Source organism: Diabrotica undecimpunctata, chromosome 1, assembly GCF_040954645.1.
Source record: "Diabrotica undecimpunctata isolate CICGRU chromosome 1, icDiaUnde3, whole genome shotgun sequence".
Classification (NCBI taxonomy): domain Eukaryota; kingdom Metazoa; phylum Arthropoda; class Insecta; order Coleoptera; family Chrysomelidae; genus Diabrotica; species Diabrotica undecimpunctata.
The window spans coordinates 126,055,165-126,078,946 of record NC_092803.1 but is presented as its reverse complement, the minus strand read 5'-3'; the positions used below and the strand labels follow the sequence as shown (position 1 = coordinate 126,078,946).

General features: G+C 32.5%; 1 protein-coding gene across 1 annotated transcript in view; it reads right to left on the bottom strand.

Moving 5' to 3' along the window:
* The window catches only part of Cpsf160 (cleavage and polyadenylation specificity factor subunit 1), a 69,634-nt gene that overhangs the window by 45,523 nt on the left and 329 nt on the right, over positions 1–23,782 (bottom strand). Inside the window, exons 2-7 of the mRNA XM_072519459.1 lie at positions 23,500–23,714; positions 9,218–9,534; positions 7,604–7,854; positions 3,995–4,176; positions 3,563–3,809; positions 3,105–3,412 (exon numbers count right to left, since the gene is read on the bottom strand). Of these exons, the coding sequence (XP_072375560.1) occupies positions 3,105–3,412; positions 3,563–3,809; positions 3,995–4,176; positions 7,604–7,854; positions 9,218–9,534; positions 23,500–23,714 (1,520 nt within the window). The remainder of the gene's footprint in view (positions 1–3,104; positions 3,413–3,562; positions 3,810–3,994; positions 4,177–7,603; positions 7,855–9,217; positions 9,535–23,499; positions 23,715–23,782) is intronic.

Below are 23,782 nucleotides of genomic sequence, written 5' to 3'. Positions count from 1 at the left end.
CGGAATTTGGTATTTATTGAAGGTAAACTAAATGCAGGATCAAATACTTACCATGTCGGGATAGTATTATGAGGTTTTTTTCCTGGTTTTTCCCTCATAATTTACTATGGAATCACTAACAGGAGAATTTTACTGTCATCATGGCATGTATTTGTCTTTTTAAAGACGAATTACATGTTATGATCTTTTCTGACGGATATTCTCAAGTTAAAGTTGATTTCATGTAATCGAATGAACTATCTTATAAGTAAAGTCGTCCCAGGAACGCAACTCAACAATATTGGCAATATCATTTTAAAGTCGTCTACTTTAAAATGTATACTGTATGTCTGAATTGTCAATATAGATGAGTCAGATAAAATTAAATTATTAGAAGAATTTTTCACTAAGTAACAAAAACAAAATTTGTTTAATTTACTAATGTTTGTATTTTGAGAACGATTTCCGAAGTGGAAATTGAAACGTCAATAAACGTATTTTAACCTTTAATTGTGGCTTATTCCCAGTTAAATAGTAATTAATCTAGGTGTTTATTTGTACAAGTCGTAATTTCACTGTATAAAAGCAACCGCGTACTGTTTAAATCGTTTTCTCTGTAAGAATTGCTGAACAGAAAAGCACAATAAGTGTTTACAAATTGCCAAATGTCTCTTGCTTATTCTTCTGAGCTTAAACAATCGCTCGCTAAGTGAAACTTATAATATTGCGGGCAGGAGGAATTTTTAACGGCGAAAAATAATCTATGTGTGAGAATTGAGAGGATTTCCGAATTGGATCTGAAGAGGGTCAGATAGTGGCCACTAGTAATGGGGTACCCACTTTGTTAGCCGGTATGGGTTTGTTTAAATTCAAATATGGTTTTGTTAATATATAATCGATACAATTCTCCTTCCTGTTAACCCTTCGATTCCTACACACATAAAAAGTTTGTTCGTTGTTCGTTTTGTACAAGATTGTCAAAAACCACATTGAATTTACGAGTAAGTCCAATCCTAGTTTACCTTAAACCTATAGTGTAATGATAAACCTATACAATGTTTTGAGTGTTTATTACAACCATTTATAATTTGATAATTTTTTGCACCTATGAGTATATCCAGGGCTGTCGAAGTAAGCCATAGTAGATTGAATTATTATTAATTATCTCGTACTAGACCATTAACATGGCTATTGTTCACTGTTTGAGTTTATGAAAATATCTTTATCATTGGAGATTAATTGTATCTTTGGGCAGTATTGTTAGTGGCAGTATCCAGTCAATAAAATAGTACGAGGTAAATCAAAAGTAAAGATCAATTTAGTGCAGAATGGATCAGCTTTCAATGCAGGTTAAAAACACCCGTTGTCATTTATATTTTTCTTGAACATTTCATATATTTCGTGAGCAGTGCAGTGTTGGTGTTTTTTTTAATGGAGTAATTTTTTGCATATTTTGATCACTATTGTTTTTTGTATCCAACACTAAATTTTGTATGTAGATTTTAAGAAGCAGAAATTGTACATATCATGATATAATAATTAATGAAGCAGGTAAATTTTAAATTTTCATTTTTTTAAAACATACAATATTCTATATTCAATGTTCACTCAAGATCATTCTTAAATATTTTTACTAGATCATCATTTTAGTAGTAATAATTTAATATTTAACATTATACAAAGATGTAATAAAGTATCAAATTTTAATGGACATTTCTGTTTGCCAATATCTAAAATATGTCCAATTAAATTTATGTTTCGGCTAACAATCTTCTTTTCTCTTGGACCACATAAATAATTGCTAATAGGTTTGCTGCGCGAATACACAGGTAGGTGTGATTGTTTGCTGTTATTTGTTTATATAAGTATTTTGGTTTTGAACTCAAAGAAAAGACAAAATGGCACCCTTGTTGACAAATTATAATGTTTCAGTGCATTGTTTATCCCATATTTCTGGTTTAGCTCTAGTAGCTATCATCTCCTAATTGTTCTTCTCTTCAATTTTTCTTTTGTTTATGTGCTAGAAAGAATGACCGAAAGAACCACATCCACATCTCTTCTATAAAGTTATCTAGGCAGATTCATTCGTCGACATCAGGTTAAAGATGTAATTTCAGACATTTCGCAGAGGCCGTAGCGAACGGGAGAAAATTCTCTCAGTTCATCCCACCTTGTCGCTCACAATTATACAAGTTGACTGTATGTAAATTGCAACAACAAGCTGGTGTCTAACGAGTGTAGGTACAATCCAATGCTTGAGCGTTTTTCATAAAAGCTGAAGACTACAAATTATTAAGGCTAGTCATCAGCATCTTCTCTAGTTTTTTATGCCATTCTGTTCGGTTTTATGCTTGGGTCTTCTAGTTAGGAAGACCTATCATTTTTGCATCAGATGTTTCGCCATCTATTCGCCTGTTTTGGCCTGTCATGTTTTCTCTTGCCATAGATTGAGCAGTGACTATTAAATTTATCCTGACATTTGTGATCAGGCATTAAATTTTTTGTATTAGACACTGCTGATCCCTTGCCATTTAATTTACGTTTTCAACAATTACAAAATAAGTTTTGAACTTTCTCCCGCTTTCCGAATAGAGATTTTTCAAATAAATATTTATTTTATGATTCTGATTTTTTCCTAACATTATAATAATAATAGTTTTATACCGCTAGAGTCCCGTTTTATACCGCTTCGCGGCTTTGGGAGTATAGCAGGGTAGTCTGCTATATCTAGGGCCTACGGTATACAAGGAAGGTAACATGGCCAGTACTACGCTTCAACCGCCTATTATTACCCCTGGTTTTACCCAAGGTACTCATTTTATTCAGGATGAGTCGACCTGGGGCCTATAGACATTTTTAAAAATGTCTAGTTGTTCTTGCCGGCGGTAGGATTCGAACTCCGGACCACCGGCATGCGAGGCAAGCATCCTACCGCTTGCGCTACGCAGGCCCCCTCCTAACATTATATTGGATAATAATATAATCTTATAAACGAATTATAAAACGCAAAGGAAAATGCCGATACATATATTTGGCAGAAGATCGAAATCAATACATATAAATTAATAAGAATCGAAATAAAGAAAAATTTAGTAATACACAAAAATAATCTTAAAGAAGCTTACCATTGTTCCATCTTCCTGACTTAATATCAAAAAGGCATGCTGGTCATCTCCACTTTTCACAGTCCACATATTGGAACATCCCGGTAGTGTAAATGTCGTGACAATTTGTGGTCTAATATTTTTTTGTAGCACACAAAGCGCACCATTTTTTCCGTAACCAGCTGTAGTTACCAATTCTAGATTCAGATCGACGTTATCGTTGAATTCTTCGCTCAAAAATGCTGGTTCACCAATTGACATATTGCCACAAGGTCCTATGTTAAGGAAACTGTCACACACTTCAAATATATAGCTTGATATCTGAATACCTGTTAAAAATAAGTCAGAAATATATGTATACGATTATCTACCGGGAAAACAGAGGACAAGTCGAGAATGCAACAGCTCTAATAGAAATAGTACACTAAACTTACGATTTGGAAGTAGAAATATTAATCATAAAAAAGAAATACTCTTACCAGCTTGTTTCTGGGTACCATACACTTCCAATTCCTCCGGATCTCGAATATCTAACACATCACTAGCCATACAGTCGGTAAGAGAATCTAGTGTTCTGTCCGATTTGTCAGCACGTGATCTTTTATTGGATGGTTCATCGTTATCATCCAATGTTATTACTTCATTCGCTTTTTCAGTAAACCTTAGAAGTAGAGAGTTGCCAAGACGAGAGCCCAAAAATAAGAAGTTGTTCTCACAGATGCAAATCTAAAATTAATATATATATTTACAAAACCGTTTATACTATTTTATACATAAAAATGTGATCTGTGTGTTGCAGTCGCAGATCAAACATTTGAAATAAATATTTCAAGAGGCGGCCTATAAGCGGGGAAAAATGTATTAAGATAAAACGGTATTAAACAATAAAAATCATAAAAATATATACTCACACAAGTAGTAAGGACACTAGCAGCAGCTTTTTCAAAATGAAAACTTCTAATGTACCTCATACTATCAGCTAAGAGGGTTAAGACATACAATTCACCACCTTTTAAGGATAATACTAGCGTGTCTTCTTCCAAGAAACCAATTTGTGCACAATCCAAGGTTATTTTGATATCCTCCTGTGGTTCTGTAATAATGTTAAAAAAACATTTAAATCAATCGAAGTTTATTACCTACAGCCAGCTCCAATGCATTAGTCCAAGATTCAAAAGTTGTTACGAAATAATCATTCTAGAATTACTTGGACAACCATTAAACATAAACCAATACTAAAAATATAACTGCATTTATTTTAATATAATTATTTAAACAAATTATAAGCAACCACCATTCACCAGTTTTTAAAAATTTAAAATATATCTTTGACAACAAACTGTGATGAGAGTCTTACACATGGAGAGTATGTTATATTGTTACATTGGTCTGTGGGTTCAGAGATTAAGTGAAGCACAACGTGATTTAACTAACTTTATTTAAATCAAAAACTCACTTAATTTTAAAAATATCACAATTACTAATTACATCAATAATTATCGCTTAGAAAACAATTCGCACTGATCCGTAGAATCGGCAATAGCTAATCTCAAAGCCCGCCCCTACGAGCTTAGGTATATAATGAGAACGAACTATCTGGAAAACAACGTACTGGTCGGCAAGAACTCCATAAATTCTCTAAGGTCATCTCTGCGTCTATATAGAGTTCGTGGAATATTTCGGCGGTGAACAGAGACTTCCCCTAACGCACAGGGCCACAATCAGGGGTATGTGACTCACAACAATATATTTAAAATAAAGTTATTTGTACAGCTTTTACCTCTAAATGTTATTACATACAATATCCGAATATAATTTCAAAATAGAAATGCAAAGCAAAACGAGAAGCATATTTAAGATTTATATCATTAGGAATATCAAAGGAGTAATAAATATATTAGAAATAAGGATAAATAAGAAATCAACTTAAAGAAGCCAATGAAATAGTTGCAAGTACACTCATACGTACAGATACATGGATAGAATACCTATTTAAAGGGGATGAATGCAAAGTATTTAACAATGCGGAGATCAGTAAAGCAATGAACTAGTTACCCAATGAAATGTTGGGAAATGTTGTTAAAAAGTATGGAGGTGTAACATTGGTAAAGAAAATAGCGTATTTGTAAATGAAATCACAAGTATCTATAGACTAAATATAGCTATAACTAAACGTGATTGTTATTCTGAGACTGCGGTGGCTTAGCAACGTCTTCATCTTCATAAAAGTTACTCGTGCGATTTCTATATATATATATATATATATATATATATATATATATATATATATATATATATATATATATATATATATATATACACCAGTATTTAGGCGCCACGCGCTTTCGGTAGGGATCTATGGAGGAGATATCACCGAGCCGCAAACCCTTATCTCTTGTCGTACTGCTCCACCATAGGCCGATCAGACACCAGCATATTCTAGTCTAAGCCGCAGATTCATTTTAGAATTTTAAACTGCTGCGTTTTTTATTTTTCTGTACACCGAGCCGGGGCTTGAACCCACATCCACTGAACCATTTGACAGTGATACGAATGAGAATCGTCCGCCTGGCCCGCTTGGCTATCTGACCGGCGATTTCTATCATTGTTCTTATTTTTAGGTCTGGTTCTAGGTTTTCTGTTATATAGCAAAACAAGTATTCGAATCTTACCACTTATTCTACTGGTTGCTCGTAGATACTTATAATCATCTGCAAGTTAGGGTTTCGGCGTATAAGTATTATCTTGGTTTTAGTCGTATTAATTTTCAAACCAAGATCGTCGTCTTTTCTGGATAATGGTTTAGTAAGAATTGGAGGTTTTCTGCCCCTATGTGCTAACAGCGCTGTATCTCAGTGTATCTTACACTCTACCAGTGATTTTCTGACGATACTTGGTACCTACATAAGTAAGACAGTGACAGTATGTCGTTATGTAGTCTTCTTTCATCCAGGTTTTTCATTAACTCAGAGTAAAGCAACATTTTCATGCTGATTTATAATGGAATTAATTTTGTTTTATTGTTACTACAATGCGATGTTATTTGTTGTACAAAAAGGAAATTGTCTGTATATGATTTTAGGCAATAGCATATCATCCATTTTAAATACCATTCAATAGGACTCCTAACTAGTGTCGGGAGCGTTACTCGAGATAACGGGATTCACAACGGGTCACAACGTGAGCCGTCGGGAGCACGAGTAACCTTCTCTAACGTGACCGGACGTGAACGTGAGGTTGAGCCTGACTCCCGACAATTCGCGATTGGACGTTTCCTAGCCCATTGCATCAGTTGTGACGGTTTAAAAAATTTTTTTCTTATCTTTAGTCAAGAGAAAATCTTACACGAAAGATATAAATTTCTTAAAAATAAAAATGTAAAAAATATGTGTGTCGGTAAATTTTGAATTAATTGAATTTAAGGAGTTATTCAAGATTTTGCACGGTATCACTTCACTATCAAAGATACTGCGATATGTTTCCAAAAGCCGGACAGTAAGTTGAAGAGAAAATTTATGTTTCAAGAGACTTGCTGTTTCGCTTTTGGAAGAGATTGGACTCTTCCTGATAAAATCAAAATAGATAGTCAATCTTCCTTAGAACAATTTAAAATTGAATCAAGAAAGGAAGTAATTACAATATTAGTAGTGAAACAACAATCAAATTTTATTTCAAAAGATCTGTCCACTGATTTTCAAACTATAATGTAATCAACAAAGAAGCAGAAGTAGCAGAAGTAAACGCTAAAGTAGAAGCGTATATGTTACGAGCAATGTCCGAAATTGGACAATCCTAGCATTGTACGGAAAATCTTGTCCACTTCTAGCATTGTACCCCTTTACTGTACAATCTCCGAAATAGACATAATCGTCGGACTTTGTATAAAAGAATTGCTGTACAATGTTCGAATTTCAATAAGTAGCCATTCGTCAAAGTTTGGGAGAATATGACAGATATCGACTCACAAACATCTTCCCTATATTATAGTATAGTGATGTACCTATCTCTTGAAGCTTTATAATGTTTCACTCACATTATTACTCCATTGCAGAACAAATTCTTATTATTTATATTTTAGTTTGACACAGCCTTTTATCACATTGACGATTCGAAAAAGAAGAACTCTATACATAAATAGAAAATATAAAAATATCAAATAATTAATAAGAAATGTTCGATTTTTGATTTGGTGTGTCGCTTGTCAATAATAATCAAGACGAATCGATGAGCGTTTCAATAATCATTTTTAATTTTGATCATTTCGGACATTGTACAGTTTGGGGGTACAATGCTAGAAGTGGACAATAATTTCCGTACAATGCTAGGATTGTCCAATTTCGGGCTTTGCTCGTAACATATACAAACCAATACAATCAATTTAATATCATGGAAGGTGAAGCAAAGATATATAAAATAGCTAAATATAGAGTAAAGAAACCAAAAAGTAAAAAGAATATCATTTTTCCTATTTGATCAAATTTATTTGATAACATTAAAAAGATAATATCAAAAATACCTACTTAATGGAAAATTTGAAGAATTGTCAGCAATGCTGTTTAATGACACTCCATATGGTGGTATACTTTGATTCAGATATATCAACGAATTTATAGCCATGATTAATGTTCCACCAATAGGTTTCTTGATAGGCACTGCTTTGACACAATCAAATGGCAAGTTAGCAACACTCCAAATGACAGGATGGACTTTCTGCTGTAAATTCAACGAAATTGCTGACATTGCGCAGGTATCGGATCTAACAGCCACTCTCCTAAAAAATAAACATTAATTAAAGACAGAAAAGTCATTTAATTGTGTGTAGATATATACAGATTATAAAAAATAACACATTTAATTTAAGAAAATAAAAATAACGTTTCTTTTCCACAAATCATTGTATGTTTTCACATGGCCTTATTTTTTCCTTTGTCTGTAGTCTTATATTCGTTAAAATTATGCAATATTGTATACCAATAGTATACAATATACGATGATGACGTACCAGTATCTTGTTCTCCAGAAATACGAGAACCGTCAAAGGACACTGAGGTCTCAATCTGCCTACTCCTCAGTGTCGAGTGATGACTGGCCTTACCCTGTGTAGCCGCTTTTATACTCTCAGTATGCGCGGGAACGGTATGCGTGAAAACGGTCTGAGCGTGATCGGTTGTGGGGCTTGGGGAGGGGAGGGGGGTGGGGTCACTGAATCACTGAAGCAGCGGTCGCCATGTTGCCGGCAGTCTTTTAGCGTTATCGCGCGTGTTTAAGCTTTTAGGGCATTGTTCAATTTCGATAGCTTCACGAATAATTCTTGATTTTAAGGAGCGGATAAGAGCGATGGTTTTTGCTTTTTCGAAATTTATTTTGTGACCTGTCTGAATATGATGTTGGGCTAGGGCTGAAGTAGTGTCGGAATGTTTTACATACATAGAATGTTCGTAAATACTGTTGTGGATTCGTCGGTGTATCTGTCCTATGTATGTACGTGGGCAATTGGAACAAGGTATCTTGTCTTCACTGGGATTTAGTCTTTCAGGGATCTGACGATATTGGACAACATGGAGTAAGTAGTGAAGATGGTTTTGATGTTTAGAGGCTTAAGAGTTCTACTGATCTTGTCAGTTACACATTTAATAAAAGGTTTAAAGATTTTGGAATGAATGAGTAGACTGTCTTGTTCTCAAAAACCTAAAATATATAGGAATTGATAAGATCATGAGTGAAACCAGCGATTATGAGATTCATACTTTGTCTTAATCCTCGTGTCAAGGTAATGACGAGATTTATAACATTTTACCCATGCAAAATATATATTACATTCTTTACGGAATCGTTCGCGGAAATCCAGGTATAAAAAATATAGGCAAGATACAAGGCCGATCGATCGCCAATGATACATTTTATGATCTTATGATTAAATAAATTAACATCTATGCCAAAGAAGTTCATAATATAGAAGATGGAGGAAACAGTAGAATTAGCGATTTGACCAAATGTGACAATCAAAAAAAATTTAAAAATATGCCTCTATAAAAAAAAAAATATTTCATAAGGAGGCAGATTTGTCGATACATGAAGGGGAAAAGCTAAATATGATATAAATACATGTATTTTAAATTAAAATTGTTACTTACCCAGAAAAAGTCTTAAGTGGTTCATATAAAATCAACAATGTTGGTTCATAATATCCGTGAAGAAATTGTATATCAATTATGTTATCAATCTTTTCAAGGAAATCTTTCAACAGGATCATGTAAGATGCAAGAATCGGAGCTTTAGTAGTGCTAGTGTTTGAAGCCATAGGTTTAATATCACCATCACTGTCATCTATTGAAGTATCCCTTCGAAAAGGCAAAACTACCAATTTTCTACCAAACACTGTCATTACGGCACATCTATTTTCAGGATCTACACGAATTAGGGGAACATGATGATGATGTGTCCAACCATCCTATTAAAAAAATATCATTCAATAAAACATGTAAAGTATTGAACTATAAGTAATTATATTGTTGATTTTTTATCGTTTGGCCCATTGGTTGTACAAGGTTATTAACGAAATTTACGGTGCTCCCTTGAAATATCACCTCAATCATGCAATCATATTCTAATCCAGGTCTTTTTGGCAAAGCTAATTTTCTGTTATAATTGCACAGAGTTTATCTCAATTCAACTAAGATGCGCTATTTGTTCTCGTAGATTATCAGTTTGGCAGAGGATCACTTGGTCACCATATACAACAACGATTGATTGGCTTCTTCAAAATCCAACCCTTTACAAACTCTAGTCTGCTGGGCGACGGGCAATGGGCTATGGAGAGATCTTCCGAAATGGTAAAACCATTATCTTTTTAGTTGAATCGCAACTACTGTTGTACCCAGGTATCTGAAGGATGTTACTTGTTCAAAGAAAGTGTTGTGTATTTAGAGGACAGCTTCTGTTTGTATTTTTGAGAAAATCATTAATTTCGTCTTAATGATGTTCATATATGGAGAAGACAGACACTTAACAGGGAACTTGTTCAAGTTACTTGTTCAAAGAAAGTGTTGTGTATTTAGAGGACAGCTTCTGTTTATATTTTCGAGAAAATCATTAATTTCGTCTTAATGATGTTCATATATGGAGAAGACACACTTAACAGGGAAGGACGGAAGAATGTTTTAAGGCAGACCAAAGCTCACAAAGGGCTGTAGCGCCAACTGATGGATGGATGTTCATATATAGGTCATACGTCATGCTCGCTGAATTCCACAATTTTGTTTATCAGTTGCTGTTCAAGCCAACTGTTGACAATAACGACTGTATTGTCAGCATATCTTATATTGTTTATATAAATTTCTTTCATATAAAATTGTTTTGCCGCTAATTTTGATATTTAAGCTAATGTGAAACAAACAAGTCCACCTGAACATTTATGACTTGCATTCTCAATGTAAGATTCTGCACACTGTAAGTTACAATGATTTTACCCCTTCCATCGAACATTCTCCCACAGGTCACAACCAAAAATCCTTCTGGTAACAAGTAAATAAATTAAGAAACTACAACAATTAACCAAAAACAATATATTTAGATGACACCAATGCTAATAACAATTCTGATAGTATCAAATTTATTTTCAAATTGTTTTTCTTAAGTTTATAAGACTGTTTTGTAGATCACAATCTCTGATTATTCAAATAACTGGTTAATGTAATATTATTAATATACTGGTACATCTCATAATTGAACAAGGGTTGTGTGTCTTATCCCCATATTATAATGTACAATCTGCTTTCTTTGAACATTTACAGGGAAAGTTTTGAAAATTTAATTTTTTTATGATAGCTCTCTAAAACAACATTCCCAAGCAACTACAAAACACTGAAAATGAATTATCCGAGACTACAATCCCTTGAGACCCTTAGAAACTAATTATTTCTAATCTTCCTGTATAGAATTTTGAACAGAAATGAGCTTCTTGAGAAATAGGCTTAGGAAGATCGTGGGCCACTAGGGCTGTAGCACCAATGATGATAAATATTATGTTTATATGAGAGTTTTAGCCTTAAGCACACAATAAAACAACATTTGTAAAAACCTCACATTTCTTGCAAAAACTAGAAAAAATAGATTACAACTCCAAGAATAAGCTAGTCAGTTTTGATATCACCAGCCTTTCACCAATGCACCATTGGAGAAAACCTTAAAAATACTATGATTGAAATTAGAGAGGGATGATATTTGACAACAAACATCAAACTGAATGTATCAGCTATAATGAAGCTATTAACACTTAGCACAGACAACACTAATTTTCAACTTAATAATTATTTTTACAAACAAGATTTTGGATTAGCCCTGGCTCATCCTTATCTCCCTTTCTAGTAGATATTTTCATGGGGAAACAAAACATTTTGTATAAACATGACCAACAACCCACAGTAAGGTGGAGATATGTAGATGATGTGTTCTCCATTTGGCCTCACAGAACAGAAGCATTGAATAAATTTATGATGGATGTCAACAGTAAAGAAGAATCAATCAAATTTTTTTTATGGAAAAGAAACAAACAACTCACTTGCTTTTCTGGAAGTGTTAATTACAAAAGAGGATACAGGATATGCAACCAAAGGTTACAGAAAACCAACCCACACAGTTGCTGCTCTAATGAAAAAGCATTTCAGGAAGAAAAAAACCTGCTAACAAAGGTTTTAACAAAAAAGGATTACCCATTGTCATTTATAAACAAGTAATTTCATGAGATTGAAGAAAGGAAACAACAAAACACCATAAGCAGTCCAGAAACGGCAAAAGAAGGGATTCAAAAATGACAACAATATCATACGTAAAGGGCTTATTAGAAAAATTAAAAAAGAGATAAAGTAATTACAACATCACAACATTCAAATCAACAATTTAATTGTTTAAATGATTGTATCTCCTAAACTATTAGAGATATTTAATTTTACCAAAATGAGAATTGTTTCTTTTAAAAAAATGAACACAATGGCGTTTGGTACACTTTGATCCGATTGTTAGAACCGAAGTTATAACAAATTTCATGAAAAACAATTGCAAAATAGGCATTTGATAGGGCTTTACCAAGTATAACTCAGCTTTCATAAGTGTGGTTAAATTTCAAGATCCCTCATTTAAAGGTAATTGTTTCAGCTTTAAAAACCTTTTTGTAAAATTATGTTATCTTTATAGATTATGAAGATATTGAGTATATGACTCGAAAATTAATTGAGGAGTATAACAAATGGGGACTTGAATTCAATATCCAAAAAACCGAGTATAAGTGTATGGGCGGGAAACAACAGGACTTCGACAACAGGTCGAAGCGAGTGTAGGTGCGTGTAAATCAATTTTCAATATCTCGACAAAAAATTAATTTATAAACATTTACCAAAGCTTAAAATGTTCGTTTTGAATTGTTCTATAACTTCCATTAACCAAACTGCCAAGGTTTATGGCTCAATTTTGTTTAAAACTCTTATAAACAATTTAAATTCTCACTTTTTAATGAACATTTTAACTATAAACTGCTATAACTTTTTTATTTATAATGATAAATTAATATGCATCTCAGGATCTACATGAATTTTATGTAGGTATTGGTTCTTATTGGCTGTGAGTTGACTGTGCGTCTCAGAGCATGTTATTAAAAGTTCCATATCTTGTTCAATTTTCTTTTTATTTAAGTAGTTACATTCTTTAGCAATCAAAACACAAATAATGTTCTGTAAGCTAATTTGCTGGCTGCAGAGCAAAGTCTCCTATTATCTTGGTGAGGTATTCTCCAGTGACAAGACCACTTTAACTGTTTCTCAGGTCAGCTGGCCAGTTCCTTTTGAGTCTCCTATTGACATTATGTTCTATTAGAGGTTGAAGTAAGAGGTTACTGTGTGATTCCAGTCCTTCATGGTGCTTCATGCTATTTTTAGTGATCACATCCTGTATGAATGGGATTCTTAGGTCTTCATAAAGTGTTAGGTTTGACACATACTAGGGTGCATCGGTTATCATTTGCAGTATTTTCGATTGACTTCTTTCAATTATGATTGTATTTGACTTGCTCGCACATTCCCAGAGTTGGATTCCATATGTCCAGATAGGTTTTATGATAGCTTTATAGACAAGGATTTTATTTTCTAGGATCAGTTTCAATTTCCTACCGAATAAACAGTTTAGATCTTTCATTCTTTGGTCAATTTGTTCCCACTTCATAAGAATATGTTCTTTCCAATTGAGTTTTGAGTCAAAATGTATTCCTAGGTATTTGGTGCTAGAGGGTTGAGGAAGTTGGATATTGTTAAGTGAAACTGGGGGACACTGGTCTCTTCTCAAGGTAAAAGTCACTTGGACTGATTTTGTTTCATTCATTTTAATTCTCCACTTGTTTGGCCATCTCTCGATTTTATTCAGTTGTACCTGTAGAATGTTAGATGCTATAATTGGATTTTCGTTGACTGCAAGGATGACAGCATCATCTGCAAACATACCAGTGATGGTTTCATTATTGGAGGGTAGATCTGCTGTGCATAGCATATACAATATTGGTCCAAGAACTGTCCAGCTGCTCTGTGGGACACCAGATTTTATAGGAAAATTATTGGAATTACTTTCATTCACTCTTGTTCGGAATTCTCTCCCACTTAGATAGGATTTTAATAATTTCAGGTAGTTGATGGGAAGATATTTCTTGACTTTGAAAATCAGGCCGGTGTGTCAAACCTTGTTAGGTTAACTACCATCTAGAATGGCAGCTGTGCAGTATTTTTTGCTCTTCATTAAGGAATTTATGGAGTGTACTATTCTGTGAACCTGCTGTATAGTTGAGTGTTCTTTTAGAAAGTCAAATTGGTGGTTGGATATCCATTCCTCCATATTGGGGTCTGAGTTAATTATTTGTAACGGTAGCCTTTCAAGTAGTTTGGAGGCAATTGGTAAGTTATTGGCCTATATGAAGAAACCTCATTTGGATTTTTTTCTGCTTTTGGAATTAGTATTATTTCAGCAGTTTTAAAGAGGTTTGGATAGTAATTTGACTGTAGAATGGAATTGAAGATGAGAGTAAACAGTATGATTCCTTTATCTGGTAGTTCCTTTATCATATTGGGTGTTATTTTGTCCAGCCCAGATTTGCTATGTTTAAATATTGAATTTCCTGTTGAACTTTGTCTTTGGTTAGTGGTCTGATTACTGGTAATTTTTGATATAAGCTTTGTCAGCAAGTTTAGGACAGTGATGTTTTGTTGGAATATATTTTTGAACTCCTCTAGGAATTTGTTCATTGTCATTAATATTTTAGTACTTTTAGTATTCAGTACTTTTCTGGTTCTCTGATTCAGTAGGTACTGCCATGAATTGGTTGTGGTGGGTATCCATACACATTTCTATTATCGATCTTGTGTGAGAGCAAATATATAACTAGAAGCATGGCTATATACCTCCAAAATCAAGACCAAGTAAGTCAACCATCAATTTTTGAGAAAACAATAATAACCCCCAAACAACTTGGTAATGAACAAAAAGTTTGAATCTTTCTAGCGGTAAATTTAAATATTGGTTGTCTTTATACTTACGAGAGTATATCGCAAAATTAAATATATAATAATTCACAATTACAGCGTAGAAACAACAGTTTCGATATACAACGTAATATACTACAATTTTTACTGGCTGGGTTAAAGAAATTTCAGACAAGAGTCTTAAGAGATAGAGATAATTAATCTACTTTTATATAACTCTTCTAGAGCATTGGTAAGTCTTTTCCATTACATATTTTTTTTCTGTATTAGTAAAATTTTGATCAGCTACTGATATGTCACCGCATGGCGGCAAGAAAAAGCCACCTGATCTCCAAGCGATCAATAATGAAAACGATAATATGGATATTTCGAATAATGAAAATAATAGAATAATAAATGATAAGTCTGATAATGAGAAAAAAAATAAATTTAATCAAAGCGACAACAGATACAAGAATAATGCTGTAGGGCCATACTTAGTTGTAGTAGAAGGAATCGAAAAAAAATTCAAAATAGGCAAGTATAATCATTTACAAATAGCAAATGACCTCTTCAATTTAAATTTAAAAGATATCTTGGAGGTTAAAATCAAAGGTATAAATAAAATTGGTGTTTCTTTCGCAAACAGCGAAGCGGCTAACAATTTTATTAATAACCCTATCAATCTTAAAGATAAATATAAAATATATATTCCATATAATCAAATAACATGTAAGGGCATCATCAGAGATGTTAACCCGTCACTAACCGAAGATCAAATCAAAAAATCATTAATCTCACCCTTCGATGTTATAGACATCAAAAGACTAAACAGAAAAATTATTAAAGATGATAACTCGGTTGAATATGCTCCTACAGGCACAATACTTATAACTTTTGATGGTAAGATATTGCCAAGAGAAATAAAAATTAGTTATCTTAAATTCAACATTATTCCATATGTGTCGAGAGTCACACAATGTTATAAATGTTTGATATATGGTCATACCAGGACTCTTTGCAGAACTAAACCAAAATGTCATAATTGTGGACAACAGGTGGAAGAGGGTGAATTAGAGTCACATCTAGAGGCAAAATGCCTAACGATGTGTATATATTGTAAGAGTCCTGAGCATAACTCAGTTAATAAAAAGTGTCCTGAATATACCAGACAAACAGAAATTAAAAAGTTAATGGCATATGAAAACTTATCATTTTATGAAGCTGCACAACTAGCACCAAAAAATTATTTAAGTAAAGACTATAGAAAAGAAGATAGTCAATACCATCCGGCTAACTTCCCAAGTATAAAACCAAAACAAAATACAGAAAACAACAGTATTAATATTAATCAAAGAAGAACCACAGCAAGCCAGTGCATAAATTCTAAAAGGAGTTACGTTTCTGCAGCCAAATCAACGGGAACAATAAAGAAAAGAAATATTTCATATGATAAAACTATACATGAATCGCAATTACTAAATCAAAATGGTAGATTATCTCAACTAAATAGTACAGTTCAAATTAATGACACTCCATCTATATCTGGTATTAATAACAACAATTTAAAACATAATTTTAATAAATCAACGCCTGTTAGTGCATCGCAAAATTACTGTAATACAATAGATGATTTATACAGAAAATTTACAAATATGAATAAAGAAGAACAAATTAAAATTAGAGAATTAATATTAACATACTCAGAACTCAACAAATCAGTTCCTGATCTAGACGATCAGGACAAATATTATTAAAAAAATAAAACAAATTATGAGTTATACCAACAACTCACTTAAAAACATTAGTTTGATGCAATGGAACATGAATGGCTTTCAATCCAATAATTACAACCTGAATATCTTGATAACAGAACATTCTCCTGATATCGTTATGTTAAATGAAACCAAACTTAAACCTCATCAAATATGTCGAATCAAAGGTTATGATGTAATTAGGGAAGATATAGAAAATGGAGCAGGAGGTATTGCCACACTCATTAAAAATAATCTAATTTACAGTAGGGTTAATTTAGACTCCAAATGGCAAAGCCCTAACTTTAGATATATAGCTATCAAAATAGATAAATATACAATTATAAACATTTACTCAAACCCAAAAAATAAATTATCATATAATTTTTTTGAATATATATATAATAATTGGAACAATGTGCTCATTATGGGAGACTTGAATGCACATCACCCATGTTGGGGTAGTCAAGTAAGTAATAGAAATGGTAACCTTTTATTAAAAATCTTTGACGAGTTTAATTATATATACTTAAATGATGGAAGAAGCACTAGAATTCATACCCCACTAGAGGGATCCAGCCCTGTAGATCTATCATTTGTATCTGACTCTCTAGCAATACAATGTACATGGAATGTCTTGAAAGATTGTGGTAGTAGCGATCATTTTCCTACAATTATTCTAATGAAAATTAACTATAGTGAAGGAAAAAGCATTACAACCAATAAAAACTTAAATTTTAGAAACAACATTAGAGAAATTGATTGGAACAAGTATAGTAAATACATAGAAGAACATTTAAATATAGAAAATCAATCCTATGACCACTTCACAAGTATAATTAACCAAGCAGTAGAAATTGCTATCCCAAATAAACAAGGCAGAGGCATAAGAAAACTGCAATATCAAAAAAGAGTACCTTGGTGGGACCAGGAATGCACTGAAATAATAAATAAAAGAAAAGAAGCGTTAAAGGAATTTAAAAATAATTTTAATCTTAATAATTATATCAATGCAAAACACATAATTGCTAAATCAAAACGACTTCTAAAAACAATAAAGAAGCAAAAGTTTATGGAATATTGCGGGAGTATTAATAGAAACGTAGACATCAGCTCTATTTGGCAAACTATAAGAAAATTTAAAAATGCATTCTCTCAACCTTCAAACAATAAACTTCCCAATGAAAAAATAAGTTATGAAATATTAACTAACCTTTCAGTAACTAATATTGAACCGGATTTTGAATTACAGACCATTGATCACTTGTCTAGTGAATTCAATCTCACGGAATTAAAAAATAGTCTATTTTTAAAGAAAAACACATCACCAGGCCTTGATAATATTAACTTTAATATGCTAAAACATTTACCTGAAATAGGGCTAATATGGCTACTAAATTTATACAACAAGGTTAAAGAAGGTGAACTGATTCCCAATGAGTGGAAAACTCAGATTATTATAAGTATTCCTAAGAACAACAAAATTCAAAATTATAATTTAAGAGCAGAAAATTTTAGAGCTCTGGGACTTTCATCATGTGTAGTAAAACTACTGGAATCAATGATTAAAAATAGGCTGGATTGGATCGTGGAAAATCAAAAAACATTTAGCCAATTTCAAGTAGGATTTAGAAAAGGTATGGGAGTTAACGATAATTTAAATTATTTAAATACTTATGTTCAATTGGCTTTCTCACAAAACCAATATGTAAATGCTACTTTCTTAGATATTAAAGCAGCTTTCGATCATGTGAATATTTACATACTATACAGACTTCTTAATAATCTTCATATTCCAGTAGACATCAATAACCTTATATTTCAATTCTTAAACAATAGGACTCTATATGTTAAAAATCATTATCACGAAATGGTTGGACCATCGCATACTACACAAGGTCTAATACAAGGCTCACCTTTAAGCCCAATATTATTCAATATTTATCTTAAAAATATATACACAATAATACCTGAAAATTGTGTACTTCTGTCATATGCAGATGATCTAATTATCTTAACAAAAGGTAGTAATTTTAACCATATAGCAAATCAGGTAAACTTTATCTTATATGAATTATCCAAATGGTTTGATACACATAATCTTAAACTATCCTCATCAAAATGCGAGACTTTGTGGTTTAAAATGAACCGTCCTATTAGTAATCCACCAGATATAAAAATTAATGACTATATAATCCCTAATGTTCTGTCGAAAAAATATTTAGGTATAATTTTTAAGCACAATCTAAATTGGTCAGACCAAATAGATAACATGATTAATAAAGCCCAAAAGGGCATTAATATAATACGTGCTCTTTGTAGAGTATGGTGGGGATCAGACCCAAGAACACTAAAATTAATATATAATGGCTTGATACAATCACAATTAGATTATGGCGCTAGTATAATTAATAACTTCTCTCAACAAAATTTTATGAAATTAAACCGAATACAATTCCAAGCTTTAAGAACAACACATGGGATGATGAAATCTACTCCCACTAATGTCATTTTAGCAGAAAGTGCAACTATCGATCTACACCATAGATTTAAATGGATTGCCACGAAATACATAGCAAAGATTAGCACAACTCCAAATCACTCATTATTAAATATGCTTCTAGACTTAAAAAAATATCATGGTTATCAACAAGGATATTGGAAGGGAAAAAATCCAACATATTTGATTGACGCTATAACAGAAGTTAAAAAGTTTTTACCATCAATGAACACAAGTGACATACCAGCCTGCTACTCAAATGAATATGATATCTACACTTATAATATACCAATTATAAAAACATTATTAAAAAAAAATAGTTCCCATAACCTTTGGGAATATTACAATTTTGTAAATTCGTATTACTATAATTACATACAAATATTTACAGATGCTTCAAAAAAACAAAAAAATCAAAACCTTGAGGAAGCCAAAACGGGCATAGGAATACACATACCTAATGTCTGTGTCAAGTTAAGAATTCATAAAGGAGCCTTATGGGAAGCGGTGATGCCAGAACTACCGATAGACTGAGATAGGCGAGAGTAGTGGAGTTGCAGCGAAAAAGCAGGGCCGAACTGCATGTTATATTGCACATTAGACGTTTTTTCACTTAGGTAACTTTAAATTTTTTTTGTTTTTTTGAAAAATAAAAATTAAAGACATGTCTTTTTCTCACAACAGTTATTTATTAAATTTCGGCTTAGGTCATCATCAGACTCTTAAAAATATTCTTAATTGTTTAATGAACAAATTGAGTGAGTATTGTGGTAGATATTATTAGTGTCAGTAAAAAACATAAAAAAACAATAAAAACTTCTGTATATTTTAAAAAAAATACAACAGAACCATAGAAATGTAACAAATTATTTGGTTTTTTAGTTTGACATTTATATATTTACAATATTACAATTATCAAAAACTATGTACATTCTTCGTCCATATCCAAATCGGAATTGTCACTACTATCATATAAATCTATAACTATGGGAGTTACGTCTTCCATTAGACCGTCCACTTCCCAAAATTTTTTCTCCAGAGTCATTACATGTTGAATATAGTTTTTCCAGTTATCAGACGTAACATTTGAAAACGCTTTTTTTATGAGGTCCTCCATATCCTTCGCTTTGAAGGTGCTGTTATTTACGGCCACATGCCTTTTTACTTGGCTCCATACCATTTCAATTGGATTTAATTCGCAATGGTATGGAGGCAAACGAAGCACTTTGACATTATTTTGTTGTTTACAAAGTTCTTCAATTTTGTAATTATCAAAATTTTGTTTAAATTGCGCGACTACCTCCAAAAGCTCGCACTTCAGATAATTTTCTTCAAAAAATATGTCTTTTTGTCTTAACCAGTCCATAATGTTATTCTTATTCCACGATTGGTTAGGCAACAACTCGGTTTTTACACTATGATATGGAGCATTGTCCATAACAATAACCGTTTTTCGAACTAAGTTGGGCAACAGTTTGTTTTCAAACCAGTTCTCAAAACACGGACCGTCCATTTCGTCGTGATAATCAGCGCTGTTTTTTTTTGCAAGGAAAAACATTTCAGCACCGTTTACAAAACCATTTTCACTTCCGGCATGGACAAGGATGAAACGTGGTCCACGCTGAGTGGGATGCTTTAGTCCAGTACTTAGCCCTTTTATGAACGCATCTCTTGCCGAGGTGACGGTTTTGTCTTTCCATTCTCTGGAAACCGAGTGCCCCACATTGACCCATGACTCATCCAAATACACAATGTCATAGCCCTCAGCCCGATATTGTTTAATGGCCCTTAAATATCCATGCCTCCATGCAATTATATCAGGACGTTCTATTAGCACGGCACTTTTATCACGTTTTGCATAAACAAAGTTCATGTCTTTTAACAACCTGTACATTGTACTGCGGGTAAAATTTGGCAAGTTTTCGTCTTGGTTCACTTTTGGCAGAAGACGATTCAAAGTAGGAGGAATGTTTTCAAAAAAAAAACTATGCACTGTTCGACGAACGCCGATACGAACACCTTCATCGTAAGTATAGTCTCTGGAGTTGTTTCGGCAACGGGTTCTTTTTCTGTTTGTTTTTACCTCAGAAAGCTCACCTTCTTTGTCTTCCTGTACGATTTTTTGAATCGTACGAACTGACACTCCTGTCATCGCGGATACTTTGTCGAATACAATACGTTGACTTTCATCTCGAAGCAAATTAATGTGGTATCTCACTACGTTTAAGATCACTTTTTTAGCACTCAGATGTAAAATTTGACCACTTTTAAACGGCAAAACTGGATCCATTTTAACAATATAATTTTTTACACTTGAGATTTGAGTGCGCGATGGTTATGCCTTAACCCTTGTCCGGGCAGAAGAATTTAAAAACGTAATCGGGCAGTTTGGGCTTATGTATACAGACAAACATATAATCTCCACTTCACCTAATTACACTATTTTGAAAAACATACCGCTCATTTATCTATAACTCATAAATCTGTCTGCTTTCCAAATGTGCTTTCCAAATGACACTATTGTTTGGAATGACTAAGTACATAAAGAGAATTAGAAAACTATTAATAGTCAATTATAAAGTAATCAATATTGTTTACTGTTAGGGCCTGTTAGCCCGGCTTGCCCGATAATGGAAGTTTAAGCACAATATCTTAATTATTATTGCTTTCTATTTATTAACTATTGTGAAAGTAATATTTTATAAATAATTTTGAGAGTTGACACCTAAGCTGTCAGAATTACCTGTGCCATAATAATTAACCAATTGCGTAAAACCTAATATTTTAACCACTAATAAAGACATTTTTCTAATAATCTTTAAAATCACTTCCCTGAAAATGTAACCATATTTATAAGTAATTGTAGTCGTTAAGCTTATTAAATAGATACGTACCTATCTTTTTAAAATAAATTTGATTAACATTGGAAAATATAAATAAAAATTTGAATATAAATAAAGAATGGGTTATTTCGGCCGGCCCTGCATAGTCCCGTGAACTATTGGCAACATACGCCCGTAAGAAATGCACTGGCCTATCTGTTCAGTTGTGAATTCTTAACTTGAAACAGTCTGTAGTATAAATTATTCCTTTTCTGAAAAAATTCCTTCACTTATTAATATCTGTACAGCAGAAATAATAGCTATTCAAAAGGGTCTAATGATTTGTGAGGAAAAAAGTTTTGATAAAGCTATAATATTTACGGACTCAAAGAGCGCTATAGACAACATTAATAACAATATGATAACTGCAACAAAAGATTACAGAGTCTTGCAAGTTAAAAAGAAACTATACTATTTAAATAAATATGGAAAAGATATTAGATTATGTTGGATTCCTGGACATAATGATATCAAGGGAAATGAAATAGCTGACAAACTGGCAAAGATTGGGGCTGAATTAAATATTCCTGCTAAAATTCGATTAAGTAACTTGGATATCATGCCATTATTAAAAAATAAAATATGTTCTATGCATCAAAATAATTGGTTAAATTCTTTTCAATATAAAGGCAAGTGGTATAACAACATACAAAATTTTTTTCCTAATAAACCATGGTTTGACACAATCCCATACATAGATAGGCGGCATATTACTACCATTATTAGAATGAGGAGTGGTCATTGCCTGACAGGAGTACATTTATATAAAATCAACATTCGCGATAACCCATACTGTGAATGTGGGCAAATGGATACACTAGAACACATATTTTGGGAATGCCCAATAAACAAAATAAAAGATTATGATGTCTATCAGGAGCTGATCAAAATTAATATTAAAACCCCAATTAACATACCAATGCTTCTATGCGAGATTAACCCTAAAATTATCAAAATTCTTATCAGATTCCTACAGATCAACCATATAAAATTATAACCTTAATAATAACCTATCCAATATTAACATTTAAACCAACGATAAGAAAATAGAAAACATAAATAAAATGTAGATTTGTAGAAAAAAAAAATGTCTATATGTCAATGATAATTGATAATAGGGCATGAGATATTCTCAGACTCACGACAGTGGCCCAAAAATTAACAAAACAAATGTACTGGCTGATTATTCAGAAGAATAAAAGCCAAAAAGAAGAAGAAGAAGAAGAATGGTAATGAACATTATTTTAAAATAATATGTTTTTAAATGATTTTAGAAGTGGAAATGGAAACATCAAATAAAAATTATAAAATGTAATTTTCATTACAATCAGTTGTGGCTTAATCCCATCTAAACATACTTAAATTAGAAATAGCACAAAAAACAGTTTCAGCACCTTTTTAATCAATGCTATTGCATAGAACAAGGAATAGTTATTTATATCATATTCCTTTTCGCCATAATAACTACTACTACTCCTCCTTCAGTCAGGCAAAATTTTAAGCACCAAATGCTGCTATTTTCTATCATGTATCAGTTATCAACTGGACCAGATAACACCTAGGTATTTTAAAAATATCTAAAGGCCTGAGGCCAACGTAATCTGAACAAAATGGGCAACTTGGGTAAAACAGGTATAATATTAGGCACTTCAAGCATAATAGACTTCCTTACTGCATCCTCCTAAACTGAACTAATAATAAAAAGAGGTCTATTATTATATTCGTAACCATAAAATATACTAAGTGGCATTCAAAAACTTATATACTTTGTAGAGCAAATATTACCTTCATATCTTCTTCTTCAAAATAATGCAAACTTAAGGTCCTTAAGTCATGGTTTTCAGGATCATACTCCACTACAGAAAGTTTTGCATCTGAAAAACCCAAAAGCAATGCATCTCTTTGACAACTTGTCAAAGAAACACTTTGGATTGACATAATATTGCCAAAGAGTGTGTAATGAGCTACACATTCTAGCTTCGATTTTGGAGGATAAAATTCTGAAAATGTAAATCAGTAATATGTTAGTCATAATGTGAATATGTCAAAAACTAATCTCAAAACACTA